The following is an 11,194-nucleotide window of genomic DNA, read 5'->3' as shown; positions in this document are numbered from 1 at the left end:
TTGTTTGGGGCTTTAATGGCCCACCCTCCTCAACTCCATCAGAGATTCCGCACGACCTGGGGCAAGTCCCTGCCATCCGGCTTCCGTTGCCTTCTCTGCAAAGAGGGGCCTGTAACAGCTTCGCGACTGGGACCAACAGCCATTCAGACAGAACGGATTCCATGTCTGGTTCCTGACATTTAATATCCATGAGATAAAGTTCTCGCAAGTATGTACCTTCCTCGCTGCCCACACCACCCAGGGCAGGCAGGCAGGCAGGGCGGGCTCTGCCGCGTACCAACACCCGCACACGCTTCCCGCGTAGACAGAAACCTGCTCTGTTCAGAAGTGCGGGCAGCAGCTGTAGCCAGGGCCCTGGGGTGGAGGACGGGGGCCAGTCCCACAGGGGCAGACGGGCTGGGGGTGGCTGTCCCCCTAGACCCTGGGCCCACGGAGGTGGGCCTTCAGCAGGTAACAGGAGGGGTTCCGGTGCCCCCTGCCTTTCCCCGACACACCAGGGCCAGGGGCTCTCTTCAGGCCTAGGCAGAGCTTTCTGGAAGTCCCGAGGGCCCCTGGTCACGCCTCGTGAGCCGTCTCTGGGAAAAAGATCTCACGGCATCGCTGCACGGTGTCCTGCGGGGACACCACGCTGTGGCCAACGGTCCGGGGGTCGGTGTAGATTTCAAAGTCGTTCCCGCCCTGCACACAGAGGAGGGGCCGTGAAGGCCTAACTGCCTGTGGTGCCTGGAGGGAGTCCCCAGGGTGGGGGCCCAACAAGCCCCCTGGCATGGGGCCCCTCCCCACATTGGCTCCTACAGAGCTGCCCCTCCTCCCACCCCCTCCAAACCACCAGGAAGCTCACCTTCTTCATCAGATCTGCCCTGACTTGCTCTGGGACGTGGGGCAAGTGTCCAGCCAGCTCTGGGCCCCCGCCTTCCAATCTGGGTACTGGGGCTGGCGAGCAGTGGCTGTTCTCTGGGAGTTGCTCAGGAGGTCTGTTCTGTCCCAACTGTGTCCTGACCTTGATCTGGGGGCGACCTGAGGTGGGGGGACCTGGGCTGAGTCTGAGCCACACTTACAGGGCTGGTCTCATTCCCAAAGAAGTGGATGGTGTCGAAGCAGTCCTGGTCCAGGCAGTCCAGGCAGTAGCGCTTGTCCCAGCCCTCAGGGAAGACGTCAAAGCTGATCATGCCTCCTGCGGGGGTAGAGTGGGGTGGCAGACGAGACCAGCAGAGGGGTGGCTCCCAGGGGCCCTGGGCAAGGCCCTCCGTTCAGGCATTCATTCAACATCCCCAGTGCCTACTGCGCACCAGGCGCTGGGCATGGAACGACTCAGGAGATCTCTCCAAGAGAGTGACACTGAGCTGCGACCTGAGCCAGAGTGGCTGGGGAGGGCGTGGAGTGTCCCAGCGACAGAGAAGGCTGGGGAAGGGCAGGTGCAAGGGCACACGGGCCCTGGGGTGCAGGGAGGGGCCTGGCTTTCATTAGGCCTGAGAAGGAGCCTCTGAAGGCTCTAGGCAGAGGGGTGACCAGGTCGGTTATTCTGTAAGGATCCCGCTGGTCACCGTAGGGGATGGACGGCAGGGTGAGTGACATTGGGAGACGCTCTGGCTTTTGACCTCAGCACCTGGGTGGGAAGGTGGGGAAGCCTCGGGGACTGGAGTCCCCTGCCTATTTGGCTCAGCTGTCCTGGCTGTGCTCTCAGGGTTGAGAGGGGTTTCTGAAGACCTGGGGAGTACAGTCCAGCCCGGGGAGTGAGGCCCGGGCGGGGCCCCCACTCCAGACCACAGGCCCTCCGTGGAGGAGACGTACCTCGGGAGAACCTCAGCCCTTTGCCGGCAAACTCTGTTTTCAGGGCTTCCACAAACTTCTCCCGGATCTTCTCCTTCTGCAGACAAGGAGGGAGCAGACTGAGGTTAAGAGGGCTGCTGTGTGCCAGGCCCTGGGCTGGATATTAAGACCCCCGCCCCCAATTTACAGAGGAGGACACTGAGGCTCAGAGAGGGGCTGTGCTTTGTTCAAGGCCACCCAGCCTCAGGGACAGAGCCTGGGCCTGAATCCAGAGGGCCTGTAACTATGCTCAGTGCCAGGTCCTACCAGTGGGGGTGGACGGGGTATTTGGGAGGTGGCCTTGGAGAAGAGGCTCCAGAAGAAGGCTGAATGGATGGGACAGTCTGAGTCCCAGGTCCCAGGTCCCCCGCCTCAGGGCAGAGAACAGCCCTATCAGCTCCACCCAGCCCAGTGAAGCAAACCATTGCTCAGATACCAGAAACAGGGTGAGTAGCCAGGAGCAGGCAAAGACCTGTGACCAAGTGGCAGTGGGCAGAGGGCAGCAGACGCCCGGCAGAGCACCAACCAGGCAACAATGTGCACGCACCAGCTCCTCCCTGTGCTCAGGGCTGGGGGACACGAGTCCCCCGCCTCCACCCCTCTTGGAAGTCTGCAGCCTGTCTGCAAAGCACTCAGTAGCCCAAGGATCCCCAGCCTGGCTCTGGGGACACAGAGGGAGCAGCCCTGCTGGGCCTGGAGGTGCAGCTGTCCTGGCTGCTGGGCCGGTGGGTGCCAGGGTGCTGAGGAGGGAAGTCCCCATTTGGCTGAAACAGCAGTGAGAGCTCAGCAGGAAGATCAGTTCCCGGAGGGCCTGGAGGCCAGGCTGGGGAGCTTGCAAACATCCTGGGGGACCAAGAGCCCCTGGGGATTGGAGCGTGGGAGGGAAGTGCCTCGCCCAGTGCTTCAGTCAGTCTGGGCTGGGTAGGGCTAGAAGGGGGGGAGAGGCAGGAGGTGGCCAGCAGTCTGGAGCCTGGAGAAGTGGTCCAGGGAGCACATGAGAGGCGGATGAAGGCAGACTGCCATGCTTCCTGGCTGTGACCAGGGTAATTCGCCTGCCTTCTCCAAGCCTGTGTCCTGGGCTAAAGGATGGAAAGGTAATGAAGGAACCCTGCCTGCCTCTCTCACAGAAAACAGAGATGAGAGATGGGGCCCTCCCTGCCAGCCTTGGCCTTGTCTTCCCTGCAGGCAGGTGGGCCCCCAGGGAGGCCAGAGTCCCTATCAGAGGCCACTCTGAGGGCCCAGGGTTAGAGCTAAGGGTACCCTATGCTCTGAATAAATGTTCCTTCACGGCTCAGGATGGCTGCACCTCCTGTCTCCAGGAGCCAGGCTAGTCACTGGACAGCATGTGCCAAGTCCAGCCTTAGCGGAGACCAGTAGTGGAACCTCAAGTGGGTCCCCTTACTCAGGGTCCTCATCTAAGGAAGGGAACCTCCCGTCCTCAGCATCTGAGGGGCTGCAGGAGGACAGTAAAGCACGTATATTAGAGCTGTGCTGGTGGAGGGCACACAGGCAGCCAGAGGTTCGTGCTCCTTTCCAGAGGGGGCAAACGAGAGCCAAGAAGACAAGAGAAGACGCTGGGGGTTGCATGTGCCAGACTTCACCTTGTCCAGCTCTCATAAGAGCCCATGAGAGGGGGACTGATTATCCCCACTTTACAGATGAGAAAACAGAGGCACACAGTACTGAAGCCACCTTCCCAGGCTACTGGGCAAAAGGAGGTAGAGCTGGGATTGGAAACCTGGTGGCCTGAGAAAGGGCCACCTCTCGACGTGTGTGGGAGGAAGTTCTTGGCCAAGGTCAATCCTAACTATTCTCCCTGCGTGCACGCCCTGAGCCTTGGGGCACAGGGTGGGCAGGGGAATGAGCTGGGCGACATCATTACAACACCCCCACCCGCCGTCCGACTGCCCCACCCTCAGGGAAACACCGGAGGGCAGCAGATAGAGGCCCAAATTCAAATCTTTGGGCTGGAGTTCCTGTTGTGGCTCAGCAGTTAGCGAACGTGACTAGTATTGATGAAGATGTGGGTTCAATCCCTGGCGTGCTCAGTGAGTTAGGGATCCGGTGTGGCTGTGGCTATGGTGTAGGCTGGCAGCTGTAGCTCCAATTTGACCCCTAGCCTGGGAACCTCCCTATGCCACAGGTACAGCCCCAAAAAGACACACACACACCCCACAAAAAAAAACAACAAAAACCCCATAAATCTTTGGGCTGAAATGAACTCCCTGTGACTTTGGGCAAGTCACTGCCCTCTCTGAGCCTCAGTTTCCTCAGTCATGAAATGGAAATAAAATCAGCTATTTCACTCATTCAAAAGGTATTTCTCAAGCACTTGTGTCAGGCCTGTGCTGGACCCAGTGGATCCAGCAGGGAACAGACACAGAAACCCCAGCCTTTAGGGAGCTCTCGACTTCATTGGGGGGACAGACAAAAACCAAGATTTGAAAAGTAGGTGACACAGTGTATCATAGGATGGTGATGGCTGCTTGGGAAGAAATAAAATAGAAGAGCAGGAGGTACATGCAGGTGCAAAGTTACGTGCAACACTTAAGGAAGGTGACACTGAGAAGGTGACGTCTGAGCAGAGGTGAGGAGGTGAGAGAATGAGCCATATCTGAGCACAGGGTGTCAGGGCAGAAGGCACGGCCCTGAAGTAGGAAATGGCTGCTATCTCTGGAATCAGGAGAAGAGCAGATTGTTGGGGTGGGCCGGTGAGCTGGACAGACAGGGGCGGGTATGCCAAGGCCTGCCGGACTGGCTCCATCCCCGAAAGGGAGCAGTGTGCGGTGGGGACAAGCAAGAGGCAAGTCAAGGGGAGTTCCCGTCATGGCGCAGGGGAAACGAACCCGACTGGGAACCATGAGGTTGTGGGTTTGATCCCTGGCGTTGCTCAGTGGGTTAAGGATCCGGCATTGCTGTAAGCTGCGGTGTAGGTCGCAGATGCGGCTTGGATCCCATGTTGCTGTGGCTGTGGCATAGGCCAGCGGCTACAGCTCCAGTTAGACTCCTAGCCTGAGAACCTCTCTATGCCACGGGTGCAGCCCTAAAAATCAAAAGCAAAAAAAAAAAAAAAAAGGCAAGTCAAGGTTTAGTGGGGGCAGCACAAAGGTGACAGGGACCTTGGTGTGTCCCAGGGACCAAGAGATGCATGGGAGAAAGCTCAAGAGGTGGGCTTGGGCCAGGCAGACCCCTCAGGGCTCAGGGACCCACGGGAGGGGACCGGGACCTTGTCCAGTTGGTAAGTGGCCCCATGGAAGGATTGTAAGCCGGGAGGGGACAGGGCCAGAGAGATGTGCTTCAGAAGGTTCTCCGTGGCACTGCTGGAGCACAGACTGGCAGGGTTTCATTCATGTCGGGGACACACACACACACACACACACACACACACACGAAGGGATCTAAGACCAACTCTGGAGGCTGAAACGCCAGGAATCACTGTTGGACCTGATGGGCTGGCAGGAGGAAATGCTGCCCAAGGTCTTGGCTTAGGTTGGTAGGTGGCTGGTGATGCTCGTCACCAAGGGAAGGAACCAGTGGTGCGGGGAAGACGCAGAAGTGCCTGGCACCACAGCGCAGGGCAGGCGTGCATCAGGGCACCGGTCGAATCAGAACCCGCATTCCCCGCCCCCATCCTCTCCACGGATGAGAAAGTAAAGGCTTAGAGGGTTGCGTGACTGAGGGCCTATCGCCCAAGCTCTGCACAGCGGGTGGCACCTTGTCCAGCTCGGAGAACTCGATGCGCTCCTCCAGGGTGCAGCTGCGGCCGATGGGCGAGATGTTCAGCATGCCGTTCCGGAACTCGATGAAGGTTCCCCTGGTGGGGGCGGGGAGGGGGGAGGGCAGGGAGCCGGAGGGAGGAGACGGGCCTGACTTGGAATCCAGGAGACAGGAATTCACCCACCGGCAATCAGGGCCCCTCTGAGTCCCACCCTTCCCCGCCCAGGCCCAGGAGGGGTGGGACACAGGGCGGGGCGGGGGTCTCACCGCTTCTTGGGCAGCCTGAGCAGGGCCATGTAGTGGAGGCAGAAATTGATCAAGTCCTGCAGGAGTTCCTCGCCCAGGTGGTTCTGGATGGTCTGGGCAAGGAACACAGGGCTCTGAGGGAGGTGGGCACGGAACCCCGCCGCCCGCCCCGGTCAGAAGCCCCCAGGACAATCCCACTGTGGAAAAGTGTCCTAAGGCCCTGGGGGACACTGACCTGCTTGGACAGTAGTCGTCCGTGCTTATACTGCACGGTTCCGTTCTCAGCAAACACATAATCAAACTTCTCGACGACTTCAGGGCCACGCAGAGGCCAGGGGAGAAAGAAAGAGTGTGAGACCAGGTGCCCAGCGCCAAGGAGAGGGAAGAAGCCCCATTCCCTGGGCTGCCATTCCATCCCCAGCCTGCTTTCCAGCCTCCTTGCCTTCTGCAGCTTGGTTTTTTCCAAACGAGCACTCAAGCCAGACACACCTCTGGGCCCTGCTCACGCAGCTCCCCCAGCTGGGACGTCCTCCTCCACTCCTTCCCTAGGATCCAGCGCCTCCTCTGGAAGCCCCCCCGGGCCTCCTGGGAGAGGATGCCACGTCTGCTCTGCGTTCCTGCAGCCCCTCTGCACAGGGGCTTCCCTTTTCTTTTACAACTTCCATCACTGTGTTCTCAAGACTGGCTGCATGGGACCAACCAGCTCTGACCAACACAAGAAGTGGCTGGAGGGGGCGGGGCGGGGAGGTGCCGGGAACTCAGCCAGGAGGCTGATGCAGAGTCAGGTGCCCGCCTGGACTATGATGGGGCAGTGGAGATGGAGACACAGGGAGAAAGTTTTGGACTTGCTGAAGAATAAACAAGGGGTGGGAGCTCCCGCTGTGGTACAACGGGATCAGCAGCGTCTTGGGAACGCTGGGACGCGGGTTTGATCCCCCCAGCCCAGCACAGTGGGTTAAAGATCTGGCATTGCCATAGCGTCGGCTTGCGTGGAGACTGCGGCTCAGGCCAGGGATGCTCTGTATGCCGTGGGGTGGCCAAAAATGAAAAAAAAGAAAACAAAACAAAGAAGAGGGGAGGGAAAAGTCAAGGTAGTCTCTGGTTTGAGGACCTGGAGGCCTTTGCCTAAATGAGCTGAACCTGGGAACTCAGCTGAGAAAAGGGGCTCTGGGTCCTGGCTGTCTTCAGAATTCTCCTCTGTTAGAGTTCCCTCATGGCGTAGTGGTTAAGGAATTTGACTAGGAACCATGAGGTTGCAGGTTCGATCCCTGGCCTCACTCAGTGGGTTAAGGATCCAGCATTGCCGTGAGCTGTGGTGTAGGTCACAGATGCAGCTTGGATCCCCATTTGCTGTGGCCCTGGAGTAGGCCGCAGCTACAGCTCCAATTAGACCCCTAGCCTGGGAACCTGCATATGCCGCGGGTGCAGCCCTAGGGGAAAAAAAAAAAAAAAAAGATTTCTCCTCTGTTAAATAGGATTTTAAAAAAAGAAAATAAAAGGGATAATCATATCAACCCTAAATTATGAATATTAAATGAAAGAAGTTAACACATGGTCATTCTCAACAAATGGTAGCCATTATTAATTATGTGCTTCTTTTTTTTTTTTGGTCTTTTTAGGGCCATGCCTGTGGCATATGGAGGTTCCCAGGCTAGGGGTTGAATCAGAGCTGCAGCTGCTGGCCTATGCCACAACTTAGGACAATGCCTTAACCACTGAGGAAGGCTGGGGATCGAACCTGCATCCTCATAGACACTATGTCAAGTTCTTCACTCACTGAGCCACAACAGAAACTCCCTGATTAGGCCCATGTTATTTAATTAATTAGTTATTAATTATTTCATTGATTGCTTTTTAAGGCTGCACCCTCGGCACATGGAGGCTCCCAGGCAAGGGGTCAAATCAGAACTGTAGCTGCTGGCCTACACCGCAGTCATAGCAACGCCACATCTGAGCCATGTCTGCAACCTACACTACAGCTCACAGCAACACTGGATCCTTTACCCCACTCAGCAAGGCCAGGGATCAAACCTGCGTTCTCACGGATCCCAGTTGTGTCTGTTACCGCTGATCGAGGACATGAACTCCAAGCCCATTTTAAAGATGAGGAAATCAAGGCTCAGGGAGAACTGAGAGCATAAACAATGGAAGGGCAGGATTCTGTCCGCTTTGTTCCTTGTTTCTCCAAAGCCCCTCAGGGTGCCTGGCACACAGTAGGTGCTCACCACATAATAGCTGACTCACCGAGGGAACTATCTGGCTGCTACTCTACTTCCTTTTCCCTGAAGCAGGGTGGGGTCCCTGAAGGCACACAGCTCCAGGGAATCTCCCAAAGTCCCACTCCCTCCACCTGAAGCTGGCTCTGGCCCACCCCTCCTACCTTCATCCCCCTCTCCCAGCTGCTCGGCAATCTTAGAGTAGTCGGAGCCGCCCACCACGCCGATCTGCACCCTACTGCGCAGCTTCTGCAGGAAGGCAGCCACCTCAGGGTCAATTTTCTGCAGGGGGACAGGAAAGCACGAGATTCTGACTGTCAGCCTGTCTGGGCCCTCCACTTAGATCTCACTCAGGGTTCAGAATCCTGGGAGCCCACATTCCACCTACATCTGAGGCAGTTCAAGGTTTAGAACCCAGATCTCAAAACTAGATGCACTTGGGTTCAAAAGCAGGCTCAAGTCCTTTAGGAGCAGGATGTCTTAAGCAAATGGCTTTGCCTTTCTTCCTGTCTGTCTGTCTGTCTTTTTAGGGCTGCACCCATAGCATATGGCAGTTCCCAGGCTAGGGGTCTAACTGGGGAGCTGCAGCTGCCAGACTACACCGCAGCCACAGCAACACCAGATCCAAGTTGCCTCTGTGACCTACACCACAGCTCTCGGCAACACCGGATCCTTAACCCACTGAGTGAGGCCAGGGATCGAACCTACATCCTCATGGATACCAGTCAGATTCGTTTCCGCTGAGCCACGATGGAAACTCCGGCTTTGCCTTTTTTTTGCCTTAGTTGTCCCACCTCTAAAATGGGGATCATAGTAGCAACTGCCTGGAGGTGGTCACTGTGAAGGCTTAAATGAGGTGGTGTTTGGAAATGAATAAGCAATTGACTAGTGACTCATCACTTGAAAAGATTCCCTGTCAAGGAAATGTGTAAACTAATGAGTTGTAAGCCGTGTTTCCAAACATTCAGTTATTCAAAGCTGACAACATCTAGAGCGGACAGAGCACAAACACTCTCAAGTTGCTGGTGAGATGGTAAACTGGTACAGCTACTTTGGAGGGTAATTTGGCAGGATCTATTAAAACTTAAAATGCAAGTACCCCGTCTATGGAATTGTGCAGGTGCATTATGGATGTTCACTGGGTAGGGTTTATAACAGGAAGAAAACTGCAGACAAATAAGCTAGTCAGTTAGAGAATGGCACACACTTGCACTGAAATTCTATACTGCAGCCACAACAGAATAAGGCAGGACTGTGCTTCCAACACGGAAGAGCCCCAAGACACGCTGTTTATTGTCAAAAGCAAGCTGCAGAAAGACACACACAGTATGATACCACTTATTAAAAACAATCAAACGCACTTTGAAAACCTCACAACTTTGGGGATGAGGCTGGGCTTGGGATCCTGACTAATCAGGGGACTTCAGCCTTCTCTGTTCTGTTTTCATTCTTTACAAGAGAACGTGTTCACGAGTACGTGTACAATTAAAAATTAACTTTTAAAAAGTGCTAAGGCCAGATCCAGCAGTGCCACTGTTCTTGTTCAGGCTGTCAGGTTAGTGGAGCTAAGGGTCAGAGGGAGGGGTGGACACTGTTCCTCAGCCCTGCTACCCTCGCTCCACTGTCTTCTTCCTTGCATCCCTGAGGACTCAGGGAGCTGCTGGAAGGTGAGGTGGCCTGATTCCTCTTGCTGGCCCAGGGCCCTCACAAAGGGGAGGGGAGACTAAGACCTGGCTGCCCATCAGCCTCTGCCAGGCAACCCACCTCTACTGGCTCCCTGCTCTAGGAGACTCCTCAGGAGGTCCTGATGGACCCAGATTGGAGGGCAAGAAAGAGCCTGCTCATCCATGAACCCACCTGGTGAGGGCGGGTCTGGGGGCTCATCCTGGGTGAGACCCGAAGGGAGAAAAACTGAGTGTGGAGCAGAGGTTGGAGCATCAACCTGGTGAGATGCTTTTAGAAGGGAAACTGCACTCCCGCCCACCCGGTACCACAAGATTCCCATGGTGACCAGACGAGCCCCTCCCTCCAAGTGGGCGAAGCCCCAAAACTCTGCCTAAATGGTACAGAAGCCCTCCTTCCCTCCAAGAGGAGGGGGATGGGCCTGGGAGGGAGGGAAAGTAGAGGAGGGGCTTGAGAAACCAGACGCGGCCCAAGTCTGCAAAGGTCGGTGGGCTGGCTCGGAGACACTCCCCCACCCCCGGCCCCCGCCCGATTGGGACTCCAACGCTTGGGAGCACTGAGCCCCTGTATGGAACCCTAGGTTCAGAAGCCAGCATCGGGCTACTGGTGCCTCTTTGGGCTGGAACTGGGGTGGGAGTCACTGCTGGGGAGGTGGGAGCGTGGAGCCAGGCCTGGCGGCGGAGGGACCAGGTCCCCGCTCACTTCCTCCCTCCAGAATCCGACCCACCCCCCCTCGCTCTCAGGCAGAACGAGGGCACGGACGCTCGGGGCCTGTGACGTGGGGAACCGGGTTCCCATCACTCCCAGAGGGCGGCCCTGGGGTGTCAGGGGCCGGGTGTGTTCCGGCATCTCACACACAGTCCCGGGGGATCTGGGGTCACGCTGCTGGAGGCCACACATTCGGCCTCCAGGTGTCCGCGTGACACTCCCAACAGGAGCTTCTGAACGTCGAGGCCCTACCTGGCGAGCCGGCGTGAGGGTACCGTCCACGTCAAACAGGCAGAGGACGCGCTCCTTCCTACGGGCGCCCTCAGCGGTGACCGCCATGGTTGCAGCTCAGCTCACGGAGCTGAGTCGAAGGATGCGGCCGCCGGAGCCGCGTGGGGAAGACGCTAGACAGGGCGGGGCCTGGGAGGGGCGGGGCCATCCGGACGGCGCCCAGAGAAGAGGGGGAGGGGCCAGGGCACGTTCTCCCGGGGTACCGGGCAGGGGTGGGGCCTGAGCTCACTCGGGAGGTTAATTCTGATGGTACCAGGCGGAGAAGGGGCGTAGCATAGGGCGGAGCAAAGCCCGGCAGGGTCCTTCGGATTTTTGCAAACCAGATGGAGGCTGGGCCTGGGCCCGGGTCTGACTTGGGTCCGGCGGGAAGTGAGGGAAAGAACCCGGAAGGGAGGGGCGGGGCCAGGGCTGGCCCTTGGCGGGGTGATTCTGATTGCAACTGGCCGAGGAGGGGCTGGACTAGGGCGGAGCCTCGAGCGGCAGTGCAGAGTCCGGGGTGGGAGTGGGGAGATCCGGGGGAGTGT

The 11,194-nt window shown here is 57.5% G+C and overlaps 1 protein-coding gene across 2 annotated transcripts; it reads right to left on the bottom strand.

Moving 5' to 3' along the window:
* PMM1 (phosphomannomutase 1) lies at positions 145-11,050 on the bottom strand. Of its 2 annotated transcripts, none has more exon segments than NM_001184895.1 (8): positions 145-678; positions 1,059-1,174; positions 1,792-1,867; positions 5,524-5,623; positions 5,794-5,885; positions 6,008-6,084; positions 8,153-8,270; positions 10,632-11,050. In NM_001184895.1, coding segments are annotated over 8 exon segments (789 nt in total). In that variant the 5' UTR covers positions 10,719-11,050; the 3' UTR covers positions 145-555.

The sequence above is a fragment of the Sus scrofa genome, chromosome 5 (assembly GCF_000003025.6).
Source record: "Sus scrofa isolate TJ Tabasco breed Duroc chromosome 5, Sscrofa11.1, whole genome shotgun sequence".
NCBI lineage: Eukaryota > Metazoa > Chordata > Mammalia > Artiodactyla > Suidae > Sus > Sus scrofa.
The sequence above is the reverse complement of the archived record's forward strand: the minus strand, read 5'-3'. Positions and strand labels throughout refer to the sequence as shown.